The 26,739-nt window shown below is 38.4% G+C and overlaps 4 protein-coding genes, 2 long non-coding RNA genes and 1 other non-coding gene across 8 annotated transcripts; 5 read left to right on the top strand and 2 right to left on the bottom strand.

Annotated features, from left to right (window-relative positions):
* The first annotated feature begins 682 nt into the window (after positions 1-682).
* LOC111446070 (cytochrome P450 CYP82D47-like) lies at positions 683-2,456 on the top strand. Its single transcript, XM_023084721.1, has 2 exons — positions 683-1,666; positions 1,736-2,456. Exons 1-2 carry the CDS (start codon positions 725-727, stop codon positions 2,345-2,347), a joined length of 1,554 nt encoding a protein of 517 aa, XP_022940489.1. The 5' UTR covers positions 683-724; the 3' UTR covers positions 2,348-2,456.
* A 1,432-nt stretch (positions 2,457-3,888) lies between these two features.
* LOC111446069 (cytochrome P450 CYP82D47-like) lies at positions 3,889-5,654 on the top strand. Of its 2 annotated transcripts, XM_023084720.1 has the most exons (3): positions 3,889-4,883; positions 4,949-5,565; positions 5,606-5,654. In XM_023084720.1, exons 1-3 carry the CDS (start codon positions 3,954-3,956, stop codon positions 5,610-5,612), a joined length of 1,554 nt encoding a protein of 517 aa, XP_022940488.1. In that variant the 5' UTR covers positions 3,889-3,953; the 3' UTR covers positions 5,613-5,654. The 2 variants fall into 2 exon arrangements, with proteins under 2 accessions (XP_022940488.1, XP_022940485.1); XM_023084717.1 differs by lacking the exon at positions 5,606-5,654 and having other exon boundaries at positions 4,949-5,590.
* A 1,512-nt stretch (positions 5,655-7,166) lies between these two features.
* On the bottom strand, positions 7,167-9,268 carry LOC111446448 (protein JINGUBANG-like). Its single transcript, XM_023085274.1, has one exon. The coding sequence runs from the start codon at positions 8,814-8,816 to the stop codon at positions 7,422-7,424; it is 1,395 nt and encodes a 464-aa protein (XP_022941042.1). The 5' UTR covers positions 8,817-9,268; the 3' UTR covers positions 7,167-7,421.
* A 361-nt stretch (positions 9,269-9,629) lies between these two features.
* Positions 9,630-12,390, top strand: LOC111446816. The gene is made up of 3 exons (XR_002711155.1): positions 9,630-9,793; positions 9,887-9,940; positions 12,308-12,390. It is a non-coding gene; the product is annotated as an uncharacterized LOC111446816 (long non-coding RNA).
* Positions 12,391-13,172: 782 nt separating this feature from the next.
* LOC111446815 lies at positions 13,173-15,393 on the top strand. The gene is made up of 2 exons (XR_002711154.1): positions 13,173-14,102; positions 14,188-15,393. It is a non-coding gene; the product is annotated as an uncharacterized LOC111446815 (long non-coding RNA).
* LOC111446823 lies at positions 14,490-14,573 on the top strand. Its single transcript, XR_002711162.1, has one exon. It is a non-coding gene; the product is annotated as a small nucleolar RNA SNOR75 (small nucleolar RNA).
* A 202-nt stretch (positions 15,394-15,595) lies between the features above and the next one.
* LOC111446407 (exocyst complex component SEC3A) lies at positions 15,596-26,572 on the bottom strand. The gene is made up of 26 exons (XM_023085221.1): positions 26,483-26,572; positions 26,172-26,371; positions 25,105-25,175; positions 24,817-24,897; positions 24,568-24,635; positions 24,317-24,419; positions 23,660-23,805; positions 23,368-23,485; positions 22,888-22,992; positions 21,789-21,890; positions 21,565-21,702; positions 21,093-21,221; positions 20,919-20,999; positions 20,757-20,831; positions 20,247-20,420; positions 20,021-20,162; positions 19,868-19,932; positions 19,152-19,322; positions 18,939-19,018; positions 17,294-17,375; positions 16,979-17,076; positions 16,786-16,894; positions 16,637-16,705; positions 16,349-16,414; positions 16,175-16,264; positions 15,596-15,983 (listed from the first exon to the last, which is right to left on the bottom strand). The coding sequence occupies exons 2-26, from the start codon at positions 26,347-26,349 to the stop codon at positions 15,873-15,875; spliced, it is 2,652 nt and encodes an 883-aa protein (XP_022940989.1). The 5' UTR covers positions 26,350-26,371; positions 26,483-26,572; the 3' UTR covers positions 15,596-15,872.
* Positions 26,573-26,739: the final 167 nt, after the last annotated feature.

The raw sequence follows: 26,739 nt of genomic DNA, 5'->3' as shown, positions 1-26,739 counted from the left end.
GCAAGTTGGGAAACAATGACATGTGAATGAATCATATATATTATAAAAAAATCTAATGTATTTTAAAGTCGTCGTGAATGAAACCTTCTATTTGAGCCCTCCAAATCTAATTAGATTTCCACTTGATCAATGAAAGATTGCATGGTTGCTAGGTACCACACTTGTGCACGTAACACTGCTCTTAAGAACCTTTATCATTTTAAATATGAAAAGTTCCATAATTATTAAATTTAAAATAATAGTTGTATATTAATAATAATTGTTGATAAATATTCTTCATACAACCGTAAAACATAGGTTGAAGGCTAAATTAATAATAATTTTTTTTATAAAAAAAACTTTTGTTTTAAACGCTGGGAGATATTTCCATACTAACACACTATTCGATGTCTGACTCTGATACCATTTATAACAGCTCAAACTCATCATTAGTAGATATTGCTCATTTTGATCCGTTATATATTGTGACCATATTCGCGATTTTAAAACGTGTGTGATGTAATGACACACGAATCCAACAATATTTATAATTTTATATAAAATAAACTAAATAAATTTTGTAACTCAAAAAATAATTAATAGGCAGGATGGCAAGGATTCAATGAAGAGTTAATATTAGAACAGCTGGATACCATTAATATTCAATTCACCAAATATTGTCCTAATAAATCTGTCGGTCCATGGCTCAACTTCCCATAAAAACGTAATCTCCCACTTCTCTCTCATGGAACTTCCCCACACCTCCTCATCGGCCGCCGTCGCCGGAATCTTCGCCCTTCTCATCTTCCTCTATGTCCTCTTCAACATATCTAAAAGACTCAGCTCTAATCCAAAGAGACTACCACCAGAACCCGCCGGAGCATGGCCGGTGATCGGCCACCTCCATCTACTGAGCACAACAGAGCCAGCCCACATAACGTTGGCCAAAATGGCGGATGTGTACGGACCAATCTTTACATTAAGGTTGGGCATGCACAAAGCCTTGATTGTAAGCAGCTGGGAGATAGCCAGGGAATGTTTTACGACAAAAGACAGAATCTTTGCCTCTCGACCAAAGCTTGTCGCCTCAAAGCTGCTTGGTTATAACTACGCCATGATGGGGTTGAGCCCTTATGGCTCACACTGGCGCCATGTTCGTAAAATGGCCACTCTCGAGCTCTTCACGAACCATCGCCTGCAGCAGCTCCAACACGTTAGGGTGTCGGAGGTTGATAGTTCGATTAAGAAGCTGTATGAGTTATGTGGTAATGGAAAGGAGAAAGCTTTGGTGGATATGACGACGTGGTTTGGTGATATTACTCTCAATACCATATTCAGAGTAGTGGTCGGAAAACGATTCTCGACGGCGGTGGAGGGTGGCGGTAATGATGAGTATCGGAAGGCGTTGAGGGAATTCTTTGAATGGTTTGGAGTGTTTGTTCCTTCGGATTCATTTCCGTTTCTTAAATGGTTGGATTTGGGAGGACATGAGAAGGCCATGAAGAAGACGGCGGAGGTTTTGGATGAAGTGTTTGATAAATGGGTGGAAGAGCGTCGGAAAATGAGAGCTTCCGATGAAGCGAAGACGGCGGAGCATGATTTCATGGATGTCATGCTTTCTACTGTGAAGGATTGTGATGAACTTTCGAGCTATGACGCTAATATCGTTATCAAATCTACGTGTTTGGTACGTTTATTTGTTTTATTTTGTCTGAGTATATAAACGGTTTAATTAAGTTGTTTGGAGCTTGTGTAGGCACTTATATTGGCAGGTTCGGATACGACAACAGTTACGATGATATGGGCTCTTTCTTTACTACTCAACAATCCCGAAGCACTCGAGAAAGCTCGGCTTGAATTAGATGAACAAGTTGGGAGAGAAACACACGTGAAAGAATCAGACGTGAAAAATCTTATATATCTCCAAGCAATTGTGAAGGAAACGTTACGTTTGTATCCTGCTGGGCCACTTGGCATCCCTCATGAATCCATAGAGGATTGTACTATTAATGACTACCATATTCCGGCGGGGACACGTTTGATGGTAAACATTCAGAAACTTCAAAGAGACCCACGAGTATGGGAAGATCCTTGTGAATTTCGACCAGAGAGATTCTTAACAAATCACAGAGATTTCAATGTTAGAGGACAAAGTCCTGAGTTCATACCCTTTGGAAACGGACGGAGGATGTGTCCTGGAATCTCATTTGCCCTTCAAATTATGCATTTAACGCTTGCAAATTTACTTCATGGATTTGAGATTGATAGGCCATCTAAAGAGTTATTGAATATGGAAGAAAGCGCTGGTCTGACGAGTATTAGAAAAGACCCACTCGAGGTGGTTTTAAGTCCACGTCTCCGTCTTTGATATCCACTCAAGATTGTTCATCTAGTTCAACTCACGCCTTCCAAAGTGTTTCTTGAATAATACTATCAATAATGAAAATAATTAGCATTGAAAAGATTTAAGTGATGAACATGAACTATTGGTTTATTTGTAATTTATACATTGAAAATAATGTTATGAATAATTGTTATATTAATCTTAATTATCGTTCTCATTTAATTAAATTCCTAAATGATGCTCCATTCAAGAATGTTAATATATATATTATGCTATATTAGTTAATTTGGAAATTTTAATTGTAATATTTAAAATAATGATGTTTTATTTATTAAATAATATATCGTACTATTAAAATTTAAATTTTTAAGATTTAATATGTTTACTTATAAAATTGATTGAATTGTTATGACTTCTTATAATTTTTTTAGTAAAGATACTTTAGTAAAATAAAAAAAATTTAAATAGCTATTTTTTTTAAATGATAAATGCGTAAAAATTACAAGCACGAATTTCTTTTTCTCCAATTTTCGCAAAAATAAATAAAAAATTCTCGTCTCGTTTCCCCTTATGAATGTCTCTAAATAAATCTACGTGGAGCATAACCTTCGCCAACCTGGAGGAGAATCCCTTTGACATAAGGTTTTATAAACAAAATTAAAGAAAAATTATGAACTAATATGAACCATTAAAATTATAGAATCTAAATCCTAATTTTCTTTAAATTATTAGAATAAATTTATAATTTAATTAACTTTTAATATGATAGGATAATAATAATATTGTTAATAAATAAATAAAGACAACAAAAGATCTAAAAGGACATTGAGTGCGGTAGTACACGGTGCCTAGGATGCCGTAAGAAACGAAAATAAATGTAAACTAGATGCGAAGAGATGAGATTATTTGAATGACCATAAATATGTGGTTCCCTTTCCATTCTTCCACTATTTTTTTACTCAAATATCTCGACGTTCGTACTTATTTTGTCTATGACGTGATATTGTGTACTTTTAACGTTAACTATGATAACATGAGATATAATTTATATGGTTGATATGCCGTTTCTTTAATTAAAATTGTCGTGGGAAGATTATACGATTTCTAGTAATTACATATTTTTGTCGATATGTGTTTTGTAATCTTCAAAAGCTCTATTATGTGGACCCGTTATTGATTTCAATCGAAAAAAATCTTTCACAAGTTGATGTGTATTGTTGTTATAATTTAGAAATAGCTGAAAGATATACGTTCTCAATATTTCAAATTCTTTTGGGACTCTTTTTTCATATGTTTACCAATGATTGATTACTATAATTATGAAAATTACGAAACTTATTTTGGAAAGGAGAAAAAGAAATGAATTATTTTATGATTATATATTATACCAACATTATTTTAAGAGAAAAAGAGCTTAAAAAATTTCCTAATTTACAAATATTCATTACATCAATATATTCAATAACACCACTTAATTTGTGATACCAGTCACGAGATGAATTATTGCGATAAATAAAATTAAATCATTTATATAAAAATCTCCACTTAATTTGTTTTTGGAGTCCGGAGAGCCATCTAGTCTCCTGTATAAACCACCCCTTCCCACCGCTCAATTCGCAGAGCAACCCGAATGGAACAGCTGCCTCTCGCCGGAATAATCTTCGCCCTTCTCTTCTTTCTCTATGCTCTCTTCACTATATCCCGGAGATCCGCCGCTCATCGGAAGAAACTCCCACCGGAGTGCGGTGGCGCCTGGCCGGTGATCGGCCACCTTCATTTGCTAAGTACAAAAGAGCCAACTCACATAACCCTTTCAAAATTGGCTGATAAATACGGACCAATATTTACATTTCGGTTCGGTATGAAAAAGGCCTTGATTGTGAGCAATTGGGAAATAGCAAAAGAGGTTTTTACTACAAAAGACAGAATCTTTGCCTCTCGACCAAAGCTTGCAGCCTCAAATCTATTGGGCTACGACTATGCCATGATGGGGTTGAGCCCTTACTCTCCACATTGGCGCCATGCGCGCAAGATAGCCACTCTTGAGCTCCTCACAAACCACCGCCTCGAGCAGCTCCAACACATCAGAGCGGCGGAGGTTCAAAGATGGAACAACAAACTATATGAATTATGGGTCAAAAGAAAAGACGAAAAATTGGTGGTGGAAATGAAGAATTTGTTCGCTGACATAACGCTCAACACCATATTCATGATGGTGATCGGAAAGCGATTCTCCACCGCCTTCGACGGCCACGACGGTGAAGATTGCCAAAAGGCATTGAGGGATGTCTTTGAATTGTTTGGAATGTTTGTTCCATCGGATTCGTTTCCATTTTTGTGGTGGTTGGACTTCGGAGGACATCAAAAACGCATGAAAAAGACAGCAAAAATACTCGATGGGGCGTTCGAAAAGTTCCTCAAGGAGCATCGCCAGAGGAGAGATCGTGTTAAACTTGAGATGAAGGAAGAAGACTTCATGGATGTCATGATCTCTAGGGTTAATGAAGATGGAAACCTTTTCAGCTTCGATGGTGACACAGTCGTCAAAGCTACTTGCTTGGTAACTATTTTAGTATTTTAATTAAAACATATTAATTTCATTAATCAACAAGTTTTGGTTTGTAGAATATGATATTGGGTGGATTCGATACTATGACGGTAACAATGACGTGGGCGCTTTCGTTACTCCTCAACAATGAAGAATCGCTTAAAAAGGCCCAACTTGAATTAGACGAACAAGTCGGGAGGGAAAGACAAGTACAAGAGTCTGATGTGAAAAATCTACCATATTTACAAGCTATTGTTAAGGAAACTCTACGGTTGTACCCAGCTGCGCCACTCTTAGTCCCTCATGAATCTATGGAAGATTGTACCGTTGCGGGTTACTATATACCTGCTGGGACACGTCTTATAGTTCATGCTCAAAAGCTTCAAAAGGACCCATCTTTTTGGGAGAATCCGTATGAATTTCGCCCGAAAAGATTTCTAACTAGTCAAAAGAATGTTGATGTTAGAGGACAGAGTCCTCAATTGATACCGTTTGGAAATGGACGAAGGATGTGCCCTGGAATCTCATTTGCCCTCCAAGTTATGCATCTTACACTTGTGAACTTGCTTCATGGGTTTAATATCGGTAGGATGTCAGAAGAACCACTTGACATGGAGGAGAGTTTTGGATTGACTAGTGTTCGAAAAGCTCCACTCGAGGTTGTTTTATCTCCTCGCTTACCTGCTCATGTTTACGAGTAATTTTACAACCAAATTATGAAAATGTAAAAATATTGTGTGATATTAAAAACAAAAAATTAGTTCAATAAAGTTGGTGTACTTTGTAACATTAATAATAACTTTGAGCACGGATAATGACAGCCATGCACCGATGTCGGATAATGATATAAGAATTTGGCTCTGCATAATTGGTGTTTGCAAGAAACGTCTTTCAAAATTTCCAAATTTAGAAGGTGAGCATGTGACATTTCAATTTTTTTTTTTTTAATTGTAATGGTTAGGTAGCTCCATAAAATTTTAAAATACTTTATATTCTTTGCCTTTCATTTTTGCATCTTTATAGACAATAAAGGATTCTAGAGGGTACCAAATAATTGACAAAAAGCTTTGATTTACTAGGCAAGTAGCGTATGACAAGTGTCATAACTATACTATGAAGAGAGTAGGTTGTGACCCTCGCCAGGACAACCCTTAGGAGACGCCCATCCGCCCAAATGCGGGCCTAGAAGAGTGCCATGATATAATCGAGGAGGACAATGCATCATCCAACAAAGTGGGCATTGAAGACAAGAGACGCCCATCCGGCCATATGCAGGCGTAGAAGAGTGCCATAATGCAATCGAGGAGGACAATGCATGATCTAACAAAATGGGCATTGAAGACAAGTTGAGACAAGCAAGAGAGACATCAGAATAGACACGAAGGATAAAGATAGGCTTGATGAAGGACCAGGTAGGGCCTCGGGCCTTAACCTCAAAAGTCAGGTTTCGGAAGGAATTTGGGCATGCGGTTTGTGAGTTAAGTCCGTCAATATGAAATATGAATGCTCACCAAGTTTGGTGTCAATCAGACACCGGACGGACAATGCATATGATTGTTCACCAAATTCATGTGGCAAATGAAAATGGCTCAAAATGTACTAAAATGGCTCAAAATGTACTATACATGTGTTATAGTGTGGGCGAGTGTCTCAGGCGACTTCCTTTGAAATGGGTTTTTGAAGGACAGTATCGGACGGGACAAGTTTGCCGATATTGCACCCTAGCCCACGTGTTGGAGGTTGCTACATACACCCGCTATCCAATACGGTATCCATAAACGACTCGGCATGGGCACGGGAGGGCCTATGCCTCGATAGAACCTGGATGGATAGATGTTCGGGATGTCCCGATGAGATGAACGACACACGGGCCCATTCTCGATGGCATGACCGAGCCAGTTATGATGGCCGATGACATCCTGAGGCTCGGGATGACGTCAAGACATATGGACTCTGTCGATGGGGATCGAGATGACAAGATGAGGTGCGACGTTGCATTGAAAGACCTGTGCCCGAGTAGAGACAAGGTCGAGCCGAATGACTTAGCCTAGTGTAGAGGCAAGTCGAATGTGTCGCAAACGATTGTACACGCAGGCAACGTGTGTGGTTGAACAAGCGATGTTCGATTGACGAAGACAAATCTGGCCTAAGGTCAAGCCAAAAAGTGGAGGCGAAAAATATATATGGGGCTTAATTCACTTCCGATTGATTCTTTTCCGATCTTAAACTAGTCGTGAGGGGTAAAAACGTTGGATCCATGCCCAAGTTAATGGAGACAGATATGAATGGCTACCTTGATAAGCATTCACATTTGCTTAGTTTTGTATGAAGTTGTAAGGGATAGAATTAAGGTTGGAGGTAGAAGTAAAAAAATATGATTAGTAATGTTTAATGATGAATGTAATGACATACAAGTGGAGTGTTAGATCTGTTCCACAATATACAACAGAAGAGGAGGAAGGTGAGTTTGCTGCTTCAGAAAACGCACACACTTTGAAAACATCTCAAAATCTTGGAAACATTCACTCTCATTCTCCTTCACAATCACTTTCACGGTCGTTTGCCTATGCTGGCTGCTCTGGTGGAAGACGTGAAGCTGTTTTCTGATGGTATTGAGTCTGTGTCTGTCCCGAACTGCTGCTGCATCATCGCTACACCATTCCTGTCCGCCGCCATCTCGGACACGCGCCACACCTTAATCGACTTGTCCAAGCTTCCACTGTACACCATCCACTGTTTGTCCCCATTCTTCGATGACTCTTCGTCCACTTCTGCTGCCAAGCACTTCACCGGCCCACCGTGTCCCGATAGCACCGACAGACATGTGTGGACTGACCCATCTCTACGCCATACGCATATGGTCTTGTCGGCGGAGCCACTGAACAGCATACACCCCGCTGCCACCAGACACAGGACAGTCATCTTATGCGCTTTTAGAATGCCGCCGTGTGACAATTTCTCTTTCCTTTCCCAGAAGTTCACCATCCCATTAGATGACCCACAGTAGACAAACGTTCCGTCTTCCGTGATTGCCAGCGCCGTCACTGCACATTCCTGCTTCAACAGAGACTCCACCAGAGTGTGCTTTGTTGCCTTCCCTTTCGCCTCTCTTTGCCAGACCTTCACTGTCCCGTCCGCCGAGCCGGTAAACACCAGCCCCTCCACGCTCGCCACCACCGAATTCACCGCATCGTCGTGCACATTCAGTGACTCCAAGCACTTGGAGTCTGCAATTCTCCAAACCTTTAAAGTTCTGTCCCACGAAGCAGAGTATAAGAGGAGTTTGTCCTCTGTCAGGCTCAAACAGGACACTGCATCAGAGTGCTTGATCCACAAAGCCCTTCTACGCCCTCGACCTTCCACGTAATTGTTGGGGTTAATTGAGCTTTTGAAAATGTCTTTGAGCGTTGGCAATGTTCCAGCTCGCTTATGATCACTTGGGTTCTTTTGGGACACCTTCCAGACGCGGATTTTGCCGTCTTGGTGTCCGGTGAAAATCTTCTCGCCGGAGATTATAATGGCTTTCACCAACCCACTGCTAGATTTAAAAGCGGCATATTCCTTCAAATCCTTCCAAACTCGAATGTTCTTACTGTCGGAGCCAGTGTAGAGAAGCTCCCCTGCAGCAGCCAAGGAATAGATATGGCCCTCTTCACGAACAAGAGAGCCAATCAACCCATTTTGTGGGCCGCTGTTTTCTTCCACTTGAGACCAGGGGGATTTAGCGAACATGGAGGTCTGATTCCATGGCGACATTGTCATGGGAGAGCCTTCGCCGCTAGTACGACTCTGGTCGTAATAGGCGTTATTGCCGACGGAAGCGCTGCTGTTTCTCATGGCGAAATCATCGTCTTCGACGCTTAGCGTGGTCGAAATGTTGGGGTCGGAATGTGCCATGTTGCCGCCGTATTTGGCTCGTGGTATGCTGTCGGGGTCTTCAAACATGTTGTGGAAGCCTTAGCGGTGGTGGGTGTACGCTTCTCTGACTATGCCTGCTCCGACCTTCTCTCCTTTTTTTTGCGGATCAAAAATATATTTATATGAATTTCCACGTGAGAAGTGAAAATTTCATATAGAAAGAATGTTGAACCCCAGAAGGCTAATGATCCAAAGCACACCCAAGTTTAAAATGGGTGCCGTTGGGGGTGAAATTGAGAGACAAGGGAGGGGAGTATGCTAAAAATGGAAGACAAAAAGATAGCAAATTCGAAAGGGAAGGGCGGAGAGCCAACCAGCTCTCAAAAAAACTGTTATTTTGGACTGTGTGAAGCTGAATGGGGTGGGCGTAAAAGTAGAGACCCTTGTGTTTGCCGTTGATTTCGTCCAAACGACGCCATTTCTTCGCTCAATTACAAGCCTTTGGTCGGAAAAGCTATGCAAACAAATTATCTTGTCCATGTCTAATCATCCAGATTTTGTTTTTGTAGAATCGTGGGCCTATTGGGCGCCTCCGAATATGTTGTTGTTGGGCCACAGGCCCATACTGTGCCTGATTTCTGGCGGGTTAATCCCAACGGTGGTTATATTCTCCCGTTAAATAAATGGGATCTCAAATCTCTGCTCCATTTCAATCTCTATTTAATATAAATATATTTGAACGCATATACATATATATTAAAAAAATAAAGTAGTTAAAAATTTAAATCATAATAATAATAAAAAAATTTATAATTTTTTTTTAAATAAAAATAATATTAAATAGAAAATACTGGCCACCTGGAACCGGGTCCCCACCTCGTCGTTTTCTAACTCCCTTGCGAAGACTCGCGTGTGTCCTAAGCATTTTGGCGGGATTAGGGGAGTTTGAGGACAAGTTGCTCTGCTCTAAAGCCCTAAAAATATGGAGTCGCAATCCGTCTGTCGTAGGGCTTCTCTCGACATTGGTCGGATTACGGGATGGTCGTGCTCGCTTTCGTCAACTGGTTAGTGCTTGTTTCGAATATTAATTTTATGATCGTCCTGTCATTCGGAAGTAACTTTATGGATTTGCTCTTCATTTCTTCTCAACCAATTAGGAAACCGAGTTCGAGAGAGGAGGCAAGGAGTACAGCTTGAATTCTCGCCGAAATGTATGTTTTTAGTTTGGTGCCATTTTTATTCTTGTCTATGTGCGTGTGTATATGATTTGTTCTTTGTGGATCAGCTTGATAGGAGTTAGTATTGGTTGTGAGATTTTTGATATAATGTTTGGCTGGGGATGTGTGGAAGAGGAAGAGAGGGGCGTTGATGTGCGTGGCTGATTCTAACAGGAAGGCTAAATTAGAATCATCTAGAGAGGAAAATCATGTAGTGTATGTTAGTTGATTGAATGGAGTGGAGGCATTTCGTGGGAAATCTGGCTCAATCACATTTCATGGCTTGACTCACCTGTTGGTAGAAGAGGGTAAATTAAAGACCATACGTGCAATTCAACTCAAAGAGGTGGAGCCTCGTTACGGGGTTAGAGGATACTTGACAACTTTCGTTATAGCTCTTAGGAATCACGACTTTCCACCATGGTATGATATTGTCTACTTTGAGCATAAGTTCTCATGATTTTGCTTTTGGTTTTTCGAAAAGGCCTCGTACCAATGGAGATAGTGTTCCCTTGATTATAACCTATGATCATCCTCTAAATTAGTCAATGTGTGACTCCCTCCCAACGATCCTCAACAATAGTTCCATTATTTGCTGTGTATGTAACTTGGCTACTCAACAATAGTTCCATTATTTGCCGTGTATGTAACTTGGCTGATGATTGGCTTGCCTCTGCTTGTTGCAGTGGTTAAGGATATTTAATAATGAATTGTAGTTTACCATCTATATTATATTTGATCGGCAAATATCTTTCATTACGGGTTAGCATAAGGGTTAGCATAAGTATCTTTTCATTTATTACTTTTTTCATATCCTTTTAAGTTATTTGATTATAAATAGAGAACTTTCACACCATTGTATTAGAGCCTCTTCGGGTTACAGTTTAGTAACCCCGATCCTTTATTTTTATTGGCTTCTGAATCCTTTACTCATCTTTTTCTCTACCACCACTACCGGCTTTGACGCAGCAGGGGTAGTCTCCATGGCTGCCGTAGGCTGAGTCGATTGATTACTCTTCGACTCCACCCTTTTGACCTCAAATCACCCTTCACCATACTCTGTACATACAACCTCACCTTCTCCAACACAATCGTTTTCCCCTTAGCCAACATAGTCTCTCTCATTTTCTTCCCAATCAGACCTTCATCCTTCACAAAAACCCTAATCTCAGAATCCTCATATGTGCTCTCATCGGAAATATACAGAATCTCGAGAAGTCTATCGACCTTCTGTAGAGATTTACCCTCGGAATCTGCGCGCCGCACTGGTTTCTTCGCCAACCAAGTTGCTGCCAACCTCCTCACCAAAATCGGCTCCTTCGCCAACTGTGGTGACTCTTCCGGCTTCACCACCATCTTCGGTCTCCACTCCTGGTGGCATGGCTCCCTCTTTGTCCATTGGACTTCACCATCTGCTATGGCTCTGGCCCCACCTATTGCTCCTACGCCGGCCTTCACTCCTGGGAATGGTGGTGCTGTGAATAGAATCGCTGTCCATGGATCTATCATTGTGGCTCTTCACCCACTTCTGATGGTCTCTTTATTAGTAAGTTAAAATATGCTCGAGATATTTTTACTCGTGTTCATTTGCTCGATAGCAAACCAGTCCACAAGGCACAAACCCCACTCCATCTCCGCCCCTCTCTTTCTTCGTCTAAAATACACCTAAAGTCCGTATTCTTAGTTTATGTCACCTTCTTCCTCTCTTGTTCCTCTCTTCTTTATAGTCACCATTGAACCCTCTCTCTCTTCTCCTTCTTCCTCTGGTTTTCCCTTCTACTTCGTGGGTTAGACATATTCTCGTCGGAGCAAGGCAACATCGCAGCTGTGCGACGATCCCCTGCAGTTTTCGAAGGCCAAGAAAATGTTTCTCTATGTCTTCTTCGAACTAGGTTGCTGACATTTTCACAAAAAAATGTTTCTCGATCTCTCTTTGAATTTTTCATATCCAAGTTTCACGTTCGTTCAAATCCGACGCTCAGCTTGCGGGGTGTTAAGGATATTTAGTACTGAATTATAGTTTACCATATATATCATATTTGATCTTTTATTATAGACACATATCTCAGCTTACCATAAGTATCTTTCCGTTTATTACTCTTTTTATATCTTTGTAATTTATTTGATTATAAATAAAGAATTTTCAAACTATTTAGGTGCTTGGTTTTCTCAATAGTGATTACATTTCTGGTTGGAAGTATCGTTCAGTTAGCATGTGAGACCCATCTTGATAGGCGTGGCTCATCTTGTTGCCCACTTGTTCCAATTATTTTGTAGGTATTTCACCTATAGTTATAACTTATAACTCATTCCTCGTTCCTTTCAAAGAGTAAATTAGATATTTTATTAATCATCTTGCAGGTTTATAGAATTTACCACTTGACAAAGCGCATTTTATAGAGAGGCTGATGTTCCAAATGAGAGGGCTTCCCACCACTCCAGACTTGTTGGAAAAAAGTGGAGCTCTTTTTGCTATGATGATAACCTTTAAGTCCTGTGGGTGGTATGTCTCTCGTTGTTAATGACTTTTCTTTTGAGGCTTTTTCCTTCCAGAACTGTAGTAGAGAAGTACTAGTGTTGTGACATGCTGTAAATTCTACTTTTTAGGATTGGTCAACTCTTAATTACCATTTATTTTGTTGCAAATAGTTCTAGTCTCTAGAACATTGGAGAAGAGAATGTTACTAGTTTGTAAGATTCCACATCAATTGGAGAAGGGAACGAGTGACCAATAAAGACGTTAGACCCCGAAAGGGGATGGATTGTGAGATTCACATCGGTTGGGGAAGAGAACGAACCATTTTTTTTATAAGGGTGCGAAAAATTCTCCATAGTGACTCCTTTTAAAAACCTATAGAAAAACCTGAAAGGGAAAATCTAAAGAGAACAATATCTGGTAGCGGTGGACTTGAGCTGTTATAATTGGTAGCAGAGCCAGACACCAGGCAATGTGCCAGAAAAGAGGCTGAGCCCTGAAGGGGATGGACACGAGGTGGTGTGCCAGCAAGAACGCTAGGCCTCAAAAGGAGTGGATTGGGAGGTCACACATCAATTGTAGAAGGGAAAGAGTGCCAACAAACACGTTGGGCCTCGAATGGAGGTGGATTGTGAGGTCCCACATCGGTTAGGGAGGAGAACAAAACATTTTTTATTAAAGTGTGGAAACGTCTCCCTAGTACATGTGTTTTAAAAACCTTGAGAAGTACAAAAGGTGAAGCCAGACAATATCTACTAGCGGTGGGCTAGGATTGAACTTCTGCTCTTCTTTATATTTATTAGTTTATTAATCCTCAGCTTCATTGAATTCTTACATCTACTCATTGGTTAGCAGTCAATATTTTACTCATATAACCATCACAAATCCCATGGTTCTTAATCCTATGATGTGAGACGAGGTATATGCACTCAATGGGAGAGAAAAGTATTCTGTGTTTTCTATATTTTATTGATGTGTAGTGTACAGTATTTATACGCACTTGATACCCACAAATTAGGTTTTGAAGAGGAGAATTTGGGTGGAGGCCCAAATTCACATGGTTGACCTCACCTCATGTCTAGTTTCACGATCGTCACGATTGTGCAACACTTGTTCTAATCTAGCAAATAAGTCAAATTACTTTATCGCCTAAAATTATGGAGAATAAAGAAAAGTCTATTGGGCCAAGGTCAGCCCAATAGGTGTGGGCTGTCTTTGGGCTTTTCAATAAAAGGTGGGGCTGAACCATGGAGAATAAAGAATAGTCTATTGGGCCAAAGTTAGCCCAATAGGTATGGGCTGACTTGGGCCTTTTTCAGAAAAAAGGTGTGGCTGAAACATGGAGAACAAGGAATAGTCTGTTGGGCCGAAGTCAGCCCAATTGGTGTGGGCTGACTTGGGCCTTTTCAGAAAAAGGTGTGGCTGAAACATGGAGAATAAAGAATACTCTATTGGGCCGAAGTCAGCCCAATAGGTGTGGGCTGACTTGGGCCTTCAGAAAGAGGTGTGGCTGAAACATGGAGAATAAAGAATACTCTATTGGGCCGAAGTCAGCCCAATAGGTATGGGCTGACTTGGGCCTTTCAGAAAGAGGTGGCTGAAACATGGAGAATAAAGAATACTCTATTGGGCTGAAGTCAGCCCAATAGGTGTGGGCTGACTTGGGCCTTTCAGAAAAAGGTGAGGCTGAAACATGGAGAATAAAGAATATTGGGCCGAAGTCAGCCCAATAGGTGTGGGCTGACTTGGGCCTTTTCAGAAAAAGGTGTGGCTGAAACATAGAGAATAAAGAATACTCTACTGGGCCGAACTCAGGGCACTAAGAAGGGGCAATTTCGTCTTTGAATGAATGAGGCGTGAATTGGGACGATAAGCCCTAGCCTCACTCTGCCTATAAGTAGACTGCGACCAGAACGAGAAACTCACCTTCCGCGCTTTCTGTACTTAAAACTTCGCCGCCCCTGTTTGTTCTTCATATTTCTGATTTTTGATGGCTTAGGGTTTTCTTCTCTCGATTGAATTTTTCTTCATACTTTGTAGTTGATTAGCAATGTGGAGGTTTTTGTTTCTCTGTGATGATGAACAATGATGACGAGTCCGATTCTAATCCATTCACCCGTGACGACAAAACGAGGCATTTGTCTGAGAGAAATCAAACCTCCATTCTTTTCTTTTATCAAATGGCTCACATTTTTTATCTCTCTTTACGATTATGAGGCTTTATTGAAGCTTTTGTTGATGATTTTCCTTTTATTTGATTGAAACTGAGGTTGTTAGATTAAAGCACAAGTGCGGCGATGATGAGAATACAGACTCTGGTTTAATTGAAACTGAGATTGTTTCTGTGAGTATTTCTCAAGCACTTTTGAGCCGTTTGTGGGAATACTTGGATGAATCTATTTCCTGAGTGTTTCTTTCAAACGCAATAAACCAGCCCACGACATTCTTGTCTGTCTCCAATAAAAAAATTTCTATGCATTTTATCAGATGAGCAATCAAAATCCTTCTGTTTGGAGTTATTTTTCGTACGAAGTTATTTTAAATCAAAAGTGGAGTAGTGGAGTTTGAATATTTAACCATCTAGTCATGTGCAGGTTCGTTCTTTGTCAAGTTTCAAGTACCTTGATTTGGTGATGTTACTTGGATAAAGATCGTGTACGCAGTTCTTCTGCCTGTTCCCAACTGCTGGACCTTTATTTGTTAATAAAGCTTGTTGTGGCTATGCCCATCCAACTCTCAATGTGTATGTATAATAAGTATAGTATTGGTTATGAGAGGAATTCAATTTAACCCTATAATTTATTCCTTCATCTATTTCTTTCTTAGTACTATTCCATGTCAACTTGTTTTTTCTTCTCTTTTCAAATTCATTATACAAACATGTTAGGAACCCTCGTCTTTTCAACGTCTGACAAACCTTCGTGTTAACGGTATCCAGACTAAATTGTAATATATAACGTGCTTCCCAAGAGATCCCATGAATACTATTATCTGTTCATTCGAATCACTTGTATGTTGTCGGTCTGTCCTCTCTGTGTGCCCTCCCTAACTAGTCTTCAACGGAGAATGTTAATGGAATCTTTCAAACTCGTGATATCCTCTCTATCCTTAATATACGAACTGCAATTTATCACAACATTTTTCAATAATAGAAGGTAAGAAAATTGAAGAGCTATGCTAAGAAACTATCCATTCATACTTACAAACCCGAAGTAGATAAGACACTAGCAGTCAACTGAAGAGGTCACAGCACTGCCCAAAAGCTCTTATACATGAGAAATACAAAACCTAATTTGACCGAAGGCAATTGGCTTTCTACAAATTTTCTGGAGTCCTTTAATGAAATTATTGAATGAAACAAAGAATGACTGACCTCTTCAAATTTATATCGAAAAAAATGAAAACAAAAAGATAATAAACAGGACAGGGTCCGATCATTTTTAAATATCTTTACATGGAAGCTAGAAGATCTCTCATTTCTGCCACAGAGAAAAAGGTCTCTGTGGGGTAGATTTTAGCAACAAGTTGAGCGAAACTATCGTACTTGTCCAGAAATTCCTTCTGCAATCAAAGCAAAAGTCTGTTAGATTTCTCGAACCTCAATACTTGAGGACATGAACTCATAAGGACGAAGTAAGTTATTAACCGATACATAAAAAGAGGGATTATTCTTGTTTGATAATCAACCAAAAACCCGCCGTTTATTAACATCATATAAATCGACTACTTTTCAGAGAAGAGACTTCGTGTACCTTGCACTTATCCCACAAAGAAGGAAGTAGTTCCTCTGAGGTTAAATTCTTCTGCAACTTCTTATACATCGCACTAATGGATTTGTCAACCTATGTTACATCCCAACTGAAATTTAGACCGTGTATTCAACATAGAAATATAGAAATGTACTTCCCTGAAGAATTGCAACTTACTCCAGACAAACTCGATTTTAACATTTTTCGAAGATCCATTTTGGACAATCCAAGCTGGAAGGGAACCTAAAATTTACGCCGAAAACAGGGGAAAAAGAAAAAAGCGAGAGTCAAGGACTTAATAATTATACAAAATTCAATAATCATCATGGACCAATGGTAGTAAAAAAGATAACATAGCAGAATAGTTGATTGCTCTGATGCACTACAGTAAGCTGGTAGTGGTAGTTAAAGAGCGTTCTTAGATAGGAAAATCCAACGGCAAAATAATATTTGCAACATACAAACCTCTTCTGGTGGGATGGTGTAGAGCAAGTCTTCTATTCTTCGAGCAAATTGAAATAACCGTTCAAATTGCTGAAAAGTAAAAGGATCAACTTCCAAACGTATTTCCAGAATTGGAGGGGGTAAAAAGGAGGACGAGGCGAATGACTTACATAGTATATAATCATACTTATATGTCGAGTGCAAGCTTGCTCATAAGCTTCACTTGCCTGGTGATAGAATTTTGCAAGGGTAGGCACAACGTTGGCCAGATCATAGAGACTGCATGCGATACATTGAAGTTAACAGACACAAAAGTATACATCATTGCAATAAAAGTTGAAGATTAACCCACGTAATGCATACCTATTCTGAAAAGCTGCATAATTTTCTAAAAGAAAAATGTCTGCATACTTTGGATCTGTTTGTGCAATTTTCTCTAAAGTGACAAACATTATACTGACCTACAAAAAATGTATATAGACAGTTTATAGAATAAGAATTACAATACATGCACCCATTAGTGATCTAAAAGCATGCATGCCAATCTGCAGTCATATGAGCAGATTGCAACAGCACACAGCCAGGAGAAGAACCAACCAATTCAAGAAAGAAAGAAAATTTCAGATTACTGACAATCACATCACTGTAACAATCATAAATGAGTTTTAGGAAACTCACAAATTTTGTATACGCTTGATCAACCAAATCCCTGGATTGTCCCTGGATGTACTGCTCCATTCGTGTAGCAAGAGTTGCAAATCTATAGAAAGGCAATGAGTAAAACGTATGCCTTTAAGCAAACTTATCACTTAATAGCACTCCAAAATAAACCCCTTCCAATTTTCCATTAACTATTCCCAATACACGTGTGTTGCACTGTGATATCCCACATTGGTTGGGGAGGAGAACGAAACACCTTTATAAGGGTGTGGAAACCTCTCCCTAGCATACGCATTTTAAAGCTTTAAGAAGAAGCCCGAAAGGGAAAGCCCAAAAAGGACAATATTTGCTAGCGGTGGGCTTGGGCCATTACAAATGGTATAGAGCCAGACACCGGGCGATGTGCCAGCGAGGAGGCTGTTCCCCGAAGAGGGGTAGACATGAGGCGGTGTGCTAATAAGGACGCTGGGTTCTGAAAGGGGGTGGATTGTGATATCTCACATTGGTTGGGGAGGAGCACGAAACACCCTTTATAAGGGTGTGGAAACATCTCTCTAGCATACGTGTTTTAAAGCCTTGAGGGGAAGCCCGAAAGGGAAAGCCCAAAGAAGACAATATCTGCTAGTGGTGAGCTTGGGCCATTACATGCATGAATTAATGTAAAATATAAAACTAGAAGTATAATAGAAGGAATATTTGATCATGACGCAGTAAGATTCTTATGTGTAAAACAGCCAACTTGAAGCAAATTGACAAAATTGATTTTAAAAAATCCTTTTTAGATGCATGAACCGAGGCAAAACTATCTTCTCTAATCATTTAAATACCAGGATAGAGGGCTAAGAAGGTATTAATAATTTCCAAAGTAAGATAAGGATAAAAAAATGACATGGAAACAAATGACAAAATATGAAAGAAATTGTAGCACTCCTCACTTAGTGCACTATTGCAAACTAAGAGATTCACTATCTTCTAAAATTCCATGATAAGCCTGGAGAACATATAGGTACTCCATAGTCCAAAAAAATGGAAGTAGTTTTTGTTCCAAATAATCTCAGAAGAACTCATCTTCAGAGTTAGTACACTTCAAATTATAGAATTAATAGCCAGCAAGCAGATCTAGCAGATAAAGGAACTCAATCGATGAAACAGTGCTCCACCGAAATCTAGAACTGCATGTTCCAGTTTTCAGCCACCCATTCCACTTCATTGCAATTTACACTTTCAGAAGCCCAACAGAAGCTCAGTATTACCCCCAAGTCCTTTCCTAATAAGTATTCTCAACATATAGTCGGTATTTTATTGCAAAGAGAAGGCTTCATTTTTTACATTACTCATTGACGAAGTGTATATGTACCTGTGTCAAATAAAGTATGTACAACTATGTAACTGCTAATTGTCAATTAACTTGATTGTTAAATATTTTAATCTGTTGACATACAAACATGGAAGTCTTAAGGCAACAACCTTCAACAGGTCATGAAGATCGATCTGCTTAGAAGAGAGTGAATGTATCAGCTAGAACTAAAAGCTGCAGCTTCTAAGTAATGCTACCCAACCAAAGATGTTAACTATTAAACGGTGCAATATTGTATATCTCGATCCTCAAGATTGACAAAAATTTGTAAGAAATAAATGCATGAACCTTCCAGAACCAGTTTACCTCAGAATATAAGATAGTGCACCCATCTGCCTGACATTTCTATCATTTCTTTCTATCTGGTGACAAGCTTCATCAACAAACTGCAAAACATTTGCACATTTCAATAAGGTCAACAGCGTCATACAGCTCAGAAAGTACTTCTATCGTTAGCTTCAAATCAATTGTGTACAATCACATGCACATGTACAATCTTAGCTTATTGCCAAAACTTACGCGATTAAATTGCATGGAAATTCTCGACTCCAAGTCACCAAGCAAAAGACGGACAAATCCTGCTGCATCAGCTTTCTGTCCAGAAAGATAGCGTTCTGTAATGCCATGCATTGATATGCAGCGCAATGGATCAATTTTGTATGCCCAATCCACAACAGCATAAAAATCCTCCTGATTCACATTTCAAACAAATTGGTTTAATATTTATGAACAGCCTCTGTCTCGATATTTCTGTAAATGATCTTTGCCACATTTTGGGTTTTCAATTGGCAAAACAATCTACATTTACATTAAACCATTTTGATTCGAAATGACATTAATGTTCAAATAACCTTGGTGCAACTTAACAAGGTATATACCTGATCACTTAACTAGAAATCAACGTGGAAAAATTAGCTTGGTAACACCAAACATATTGTATATATAACAAAGGTGATTATTTAACTACACAAGTAGCTAGCCTAATGAACTATCATTGTTTATATGAAGTAACGGAGATATACAGGCTTTTCCAGAAGGTTCTCCCATCTATTAAAAAAAACAAAAATGAGAAACACACACGAACAATAGAATGATATTGATAAATCCTAAGCAATTGATATCCAAAATCTATAGAACTTTCTCTTTTCGAATTTATGATCAGTTATTAGTAACAAGAAAAAATATGTGGTGAAAAAAGGACGTAGGAATATGTAAAACAATAGAGTATATATCACCTGAATGCCATCAAGCAAGTCCTGAAGTGATTCATTTAATGCTGCAAGCTCGGCAGAATTTTTCCCTACAACATCCCATGTTGCATGTCAAAGACTCGCAACTATATGATAGATCCCGGGAGGAACAAGAAGGATAATAGCAAGTAGGAATACCAGATTTGCTGTCGTTCTCATCAATATCCATAATTCCCAAATCATCGTCATCGTCGTCGTATCCTGATTTACCACCGTTAACACCACCAGGAGGCACAAGGGCAGGAACTTCGAAGCACATGAAGTGAGCAAAAAATGAACTCTGCATTTGTTGTCACGAAGAAGAAAATCATTCAAAGAACAAAATTATCATATGATCAAGTACATGTAGGACTAGTGCTTTAACCTCATCTACAAGAAGAGGGATAAAAATGGTTAACATCTTCCCATAAGCCTCTGAGACAGTAGAGGTATCAGCTGCATTCGCATTCTGACCAGACCCAGAGGAAGCTTCAAGCCAGACAGTTGGATTTCTTGATGCTTTGGTGCTAGCACGAAGTTCATTAGCAAATTCACGAGCCTAAAGATGGACAAAAACATAAGATTTAAAAAATAAGTAAATCAAATATAATGTACACAAGTGACCCAACCATGCTCAGACATGTTTGACTTCAGATAATCATGATAAAGATGGAGCCTTCTAAGAAATAGAAAATTCAGCACTAGTCTCTCTTGACCTTGACCCAACCATGCTCAGACACGTTTGGATTCAACTGGTGTATGAGCTTATTGGGAAATAGAATCAACATAAATTTTAATTGAAACTTAATTAAAAGGGTTACAGAGTCTGAAAAAATATTCAACAAAAACACTAGAGCAATGGTCAGCAGCTAGGTACTAAGATATTTTCACTCACCTCCCTGCGAAGAAGCAAGTTAAGGGAGCTACAATAGGCTTTTCTCAACAGACCCAAGCAATTCCTATCAAGACTCTACAAGTAATAAAAGGAAAAAGACAAGTTAGTGCAGAAGGAGGCAATAAAAGCAATCATACTGCAAATCCTTTTGAGTAATTTGACCTTTAAATGTTGCAAAAGACGAGCATAAGTCCTGCATTTGTACCGCAAGTCAGCATGATCAGGCCTCTTCAGTTGTCCTCTCTGATTAAAAACATAAAAATAAGCAGTAATTTTCACATTCAACCTTTAAATTATGACTAACCAGATAAGAAAATATATAAATTGTGTAAATACCTGAGAAAAGTAACTCTTGTCACTTATCATAAAATCCACCAAACTAGCGAAGTAGTTTCTTAAGAACTCAGAAGCTCTTCTGACAAAGGTACTTTTCAGCTTCTCCAGTTCAGCACGCTTCTCCCTTACCTGGAACAGTGTAGCTAACACTTGAGAGAGTTTTTTTTACTGATGTCCTAAAGAGCCACCGGCTATTACACCACATGATAGTGTCTCAATTGTTAATTATTTGCAAACATCTAAACCACAACGGACAACTCTATTGTTCAAAATACAACATAAAGAACAATTCAGCAACTGAAACAGCCAAACTTCAGTAGCAATTAGATATAATTAATAAGTTGCCCAGCATTGATTTGTCTAAACATCAGTCTTTACGAAATAATGTCTCCAAGTATTCATAATTATGATTTATGATGAACACATACTATCACAAAAAAATTGAAATATGAGAGGAAATTGTGGGCCATACAGATCGCATGTTTGCATATATGGGATCCAGATTGGGTACTTCAAGGCCACGCAAAGCACCAGTTAGCCACTCACATGCCTCCACATTTTGAATCATGCGCGCCTCATCAAACACACCCCCAGTCAAACATGCTGCATACTACAACCAATAAAACATCATTAGAGAGCTCAAGAAAAATTGCATAAAATTTGTCACTTCCTCTAAAATCTAATGAATAAAAAAACCTCAGAAGGGACACGTAAGCGTTCAAGAAGTTTATCGAGCTCCTCTATGAGTGCTTTATTATTCACAGATTGCATCTCCAACTTGTTATTCCGGGTTTCTATCTGCTCACGAAACAAACAAGTTTAATGTAAGAAGTGTATAAATCTCACTTAGGTAGGAAGTAATAAAGTAATAGATTCATTCTCAAGTGGTTGTCCTATGAAAATAGCCAAGGTGCACACAAGCTAGCTCAAACACACAAATATAGAATAAATGAAGTAATAGATTAATCTGATTAGCATATGCTAAAAAAATAAAGTAATAGTTTTAACTTATTAGCATATGCTAAAAAAATAAAGTAATAGATTTATCCGATTGGCATATTGTTTAGCATTTCACTAACTGATAGGCAAGAGAGATAAATTCAGGTCAATCCATACGAGAAGCAACAAAGTAGGCTATCAACATAGTTATGTCACTATTATCAGAGTACGCAATGTTCCGTTTGTTTCCACAAAACTTTGGAAGTTTTTAAATCAGCAAAAGTTTCAAATGAAATTTTGTTAGTTGTCCTTTAGCATAAAAGAAACAGAAATCAAATGTGATTTTCAATTCTATTTTTACCTTTTAAAAAGAACTGGACTAAGATGGACAGGTTTGGCAGGAATTCAAAGTTAATTACAAATCTAAGATTCTAACACCTCATCAGAGTTGAACTTCCAATTCTGAAGTTACACAAAAGATAAATAATTTTATCTCATTCCAAAAAAATTAAAATTTTTAAATCATGAGTTCTTGAAATCATTCCTAAATTTTTTATCCAAAAAGGGGTGATAATATATATACATACAAATATATTGAAAAAAGGGATTGACTAATTTAGAAACAAACCAAACCAAGACAAAGAGAAAGGTGAAAATGAGAGAGTAAAAAATCATAGCAAGTATTAAAATGCAAACACTGCAAAAAGGCGAAGAATGCCTATGATGCTAGCAAGGTCACACTTATGTACTCGGGCACAACAATAAATCCATCCAATATGCATTCACATCTAGGCCCAAGAAGGTGAGGAGGGATTTTTATGAGAGAACTACATATAAAATGTATGTTATTTTCTACCGATTCAATGTCCTCCCTCATGTGCCTAAGTTTCACATTGAAGATTCCCAACCATTCATCCATGTCATCAACACAATTCGTTGCTGCCTCAAGCCCTTGTAGCACCTAAAACAACAAGCAGACAACGTTTACATAAAACACTGCTTTCAGTCATGAGAAATTTCATAGCAACTCAAGTTGCGTTAACAATATTAGTAAGCCATACTGCAAGCTATATGTAGTAAAAAGTGCTCATAGCAAAACAAATATATTAGTAGTAATTGTGTAAGAGGAAAGTTTAGCATCTCATATGCCATAGAGATCAATATTGGAAATACTTGTTGCCATATGATCAATAGATTTAAGGCTTATTGTTTTAGGTAACCATAGCAAAGCAGATAAGATGCCGTAACATGTTTTCTTCAATAAAGTAAAATTTGCTGAAAAGATGTGAGGGGCAAATGAAAATTTGAATAGTAGGAAAAAAACAAAGGTAACTACCTCATCAATCAACGGTTCACTTTCCAAAATAGCATGGACATTTGCTGCTTCCAAAGCAAGGAGCTCTCGCTTCAACCTTTCAGAAAAGGCCTCAGCTTCACCAATGCCCATTACATAACTGCATATCAATAATCATAAACAGCACAACAATCATTGTTGTCTCAATCAAGCGGCAGCACACAAAAAAACAATATTATAGCAGTATTCTAACATTATGCACCTGCCTCACTCCAATTGATAAAAATATGACTCAAAAAAAATTCACAGGAAAAACATGGTAAGTCAAACTCACGTGCCCAGAAGTGCCTCCATGTCCTCTTCCTCAGCTTGAGAAACAAGTTCCTTCTCTACAGTGACTTTAAGGTCACTTTCTGTTACTCTAGACGCGACAGGACCATCTTGGTGACTCCTCTGTGTAGGAACTGTAGGTGTATTTTCCTACATTAATTACCAAACCAACTTCAGCAGAGAAAACTAGGCGGCACAAGCAGTTGTTGTAACAAGGTTAGGGCTGAAAGTATATTTTCATAATGAAAAATCCATGTTACGTATACAAACAATTCTTACCTCTAAAGAATCAAAAGTAAATAAAAATCAGTTAAAAGTCCTAACAAGGATAGGGCTGAAAGTATCAAGAGATTATAAGGATAGGGCAGGCACGTTTTCCTTAAGCATATGCATGCATATTTCTCTGCAATAAACTAGTAGTAGACGTCTCCAAGCTAATATAGCATCACTTGTGCCAAAGAAAACATAGAGATAAAATAAAAGCAAGAGTAATCTATATTCATCTAACATGAATGAAAGGGATCAAGCCATCAAATTGTGAATAATAAATTTTTGAAATATTTTAAATAAATATACATTAAATTTAAAAACAAAATCACAAAATAAAACAGCAACCTGAAGTTAAGTTTCAATATTATAAAAGAAGGAAAACCACATGCACCTTCGCCCAAAGAGCCATCTCCACAACATCTATACCAACAACTTTTGGAAGTCGTTCCAATACATCTTTGCATATGTTTAAGATGCAAAGCAGAAGTCGATTCCTGGATGGAAAAAAAAAATAAGAAAAATATAAATATAAACTTCTAATAGATGACAATCAGCAGAATGTGCGTTGTTTAAACTACATGCAATGAGCTAAAAACAAAAACACCAAAAAAAATAACAATAATCCCTTCTCTATAATCTTACCGGTCATCAATATTACGCATAGTCCACTGAGGTGGGGCAACGCTTTGACTTCTTAGGTTATCAAATCCCTGCAAAAATGCAGTTTCACAGAGAAGAATGAGCAAAAATTAAGCAGCACTGTAGCATCCAATTTCCATTTTTCAGATACCTAATCATTGTGCCAAGTTCAAAAAATAGACAATACTAAACAAGTAATAACATGGGAAGGAGCATTTTTTGGATAAGAAATATTCTGAAATGGAGCATTACCAGTGTGAATGTGCATCCACTGGGGTCATTTGTTATAACTTCCACTTTTGAAAGATGCTTTAGTTTGTATAACTTTGCAGGCTGCACGTGGAATTGATTATCAATAGGGGAAGCAAAAAGACTAGACTTCGGCCACCAAAAAATGCTTGAACATAGAAAAGAGAAAAATAACCAAAAAGCAATGCAAGGAATATTCGATACAGAAGCCCATGGCTACATTTATTATAAGAAGGTGAAAAAAATTTAATTTTCATAAACCCGAAAAAATAATTAAAATTCTGACATTACCTCTAGAACTCCACCTGTGGAATATTTTAAGACCCGTAAAAATGCTTTTGTTCGCGGACCTTTTTCTTTTGCTGCAAAAAACCACAGATGAAACTAAAATGACAATCTGTCACGTTTCCAAGATCACACAAACTACAATATCGCCACTAGATCGAATATAGTTAATTATTTAACGATGACAAAGATAGAGAGGTAAATGGACAATGGATGTAATAACTTGAACACGTAAGAAATTCTTCCTCTAAATAGGATGGAGTTCATGGAGTGGCTAGAAATATTGTCAGAGCTACAACTGCACTGGAAGCCTAGAGATTGCTAAGGACAAAAAGAACGAGGTCCCTTGACTTATACTGAAATCTCAACGACACATGAGTACAACTTACAGAATATATCCTATCCAAGTAAGGTTATTTTCCATTTACTAATTACCGAACTTAACGCTTCAATAGCTCAAAAATATTCAATTTCGACAATTCAAATGCCATATACGGCTAACCTTCGGAAAGCGTTTGCTCCGATAACATTAATCCATTTTTTTATGGAATATAGGACGCTTGTAGTTTTCAAGCAATATCAACGTTAAAAAAATAAAATTCACCCGTCTATCCAGAGTGCAGTCGTGCAATTACCTCTTACCGGCACATAGCTTAAAATTTTTACTGTTAAGTTAACTACGCATTATAATATTAATGATTTCCCTGCCGTGCATAAACAATTACGCAAACGCATTCATAACGACAAATCCAATGAAAAGAGAAAGGAATTCCATATAGTAAAAAGCTACAGTAAAGGAACGAGTGAAAGTAATTTCAGAGAGCTCCTACTGTGTACGAATGCACCTTCGCATGTAAACAAAATTGGTTCAAAATCCGTACAAACCAGAAACTACAGTCGGTAATCATATTAGAGAGCCCGATAGCGGCAGAAACTGCAGATGCTGATAATTTCAGTAGACTCAGTTGGAATTCAAAGAGTGATTTGATAACAGCGAGAAGATACTGAGTTGAAAGACGCAAATCAATTTCTAGAGAAAAAGAAAACGAAGGAATCAAAATTTGAGAACGTACTGGAAAGAGCAAGAACCCTAGGTTTTGCCATTTGTTGACGTCCTAACATGCCAGATTTGCCCCAGATCCCTCGGCTCTTTGCCACACGAATGGACATCACGACCTTCTGCTTAGTGCCTTCGATGGCAGCCTCGCAAGCTCGCCTAAGCTCGGCGTCATCCGCACTAGATTTCGCCATTCCGGAACCCGCAGCTCCTGATCTGAACCAGTAGCGACAATGAATTCACAGAGAAAGGAGAAGGAAGAAGAAAGAGGAGGAAGAACAGGAACAAAAAATAAAAAGTAAAATGAGATGATGATTTGCTACGCACCGCCAACGTACTTGGCACACGTATTTCCTGAAGTGGTTTGGGTCGCACAGCGGAGAGCCCAAATAATAGCAACCCTTACCCTCTTTTTTCTTTTTCCTTTTTTCCTTTTCTCCTTTTTTTTTTTTTTTTCCTTCTTATTTTTGTTTTTAAATAACGTAATAATTAAAACATATCGAAATGAAATCCGACAAAGACAGCTCAACAGGTAAACGGTTTTTTTTTTTTTTTTTTTTTTTTTTTTTTTTTTTTTTTTTTTT

This window comes from Cucurbita moschata, unplaced genomic scaffold (genome assembly GCF_002738365.1).
Source record: "Cucurbita moschata cultivar Rifu unplaced genomic scaffold, Cmos_1.0 Cmo_Scf00008, whole genome shotgun sequence".
Lineage (NCBI taxonomy): Eukaryota > Viridiplantae > Streptophyta > Magnoliopsida > Cucurbitales > Cucurbitaceae > Cucurbita > Cucurbita moschata.
Note: the sequence above shows the minus strand (reverse complement) of the source record. Positions and strands in the feature narration are given on the sequence as shown.

Coding starts and splice junctions, on each gene's coding strand:
- LOC111446448 (XM_023085274.1), bottom strand. CDS start 8,816: ATGTTTGAAGACCCCGACAGCATACCACGAGCCAAATACGGCGGCAAC.
- LOC111446407 (XM_023085221.1), bottom strand. CDS start 26,349: ATGGCGAAATCTAGTGCGGATGACGCCGAGCTTAGGCGAGCTTGCGAG. Junction 22,993..23,367: donor GTGAACCGTTGATTGATGAG/GTAGTTACCTTT, acceptor TTGTTGTTTTAG/GTGCTACAAGGGCTTGAGGC. Junction 16,706..16,785: donor TAAGTATGATTATATACTAT/GTAAGTCATTCG, acceptor TTTACTTTTCAG/CAATTTGAACGGTTATTTCA.
- LOC111446070 (XM_023084721.1), top strand. CDS start 725: ATGGAACTTCCCCACACCTCCTCATCGGCCGCCGTCGCCGGAATCTTC. Junction 1,667..1,735: donor TTATCAAATCTACGTGTTTG/GTACGTTTATTT, acceptor GAGCTTGTGTAG/GCACTTATATTGGCAGGTTC.
- LOC111446069 (XM_023084720.1), top strand. CDS start 3,954: ATGGAACAGCTGCCTCTCGCCGGAATAATCTTCGCCCTTCTCTTCTTT. Junction 4,884..4,948: donor TCGTCAAAGCTACTTGCTTG/GTAACTATTTTA, acceptor TTTGGTTTGTAG/AATATGATATTGGGTGGATT.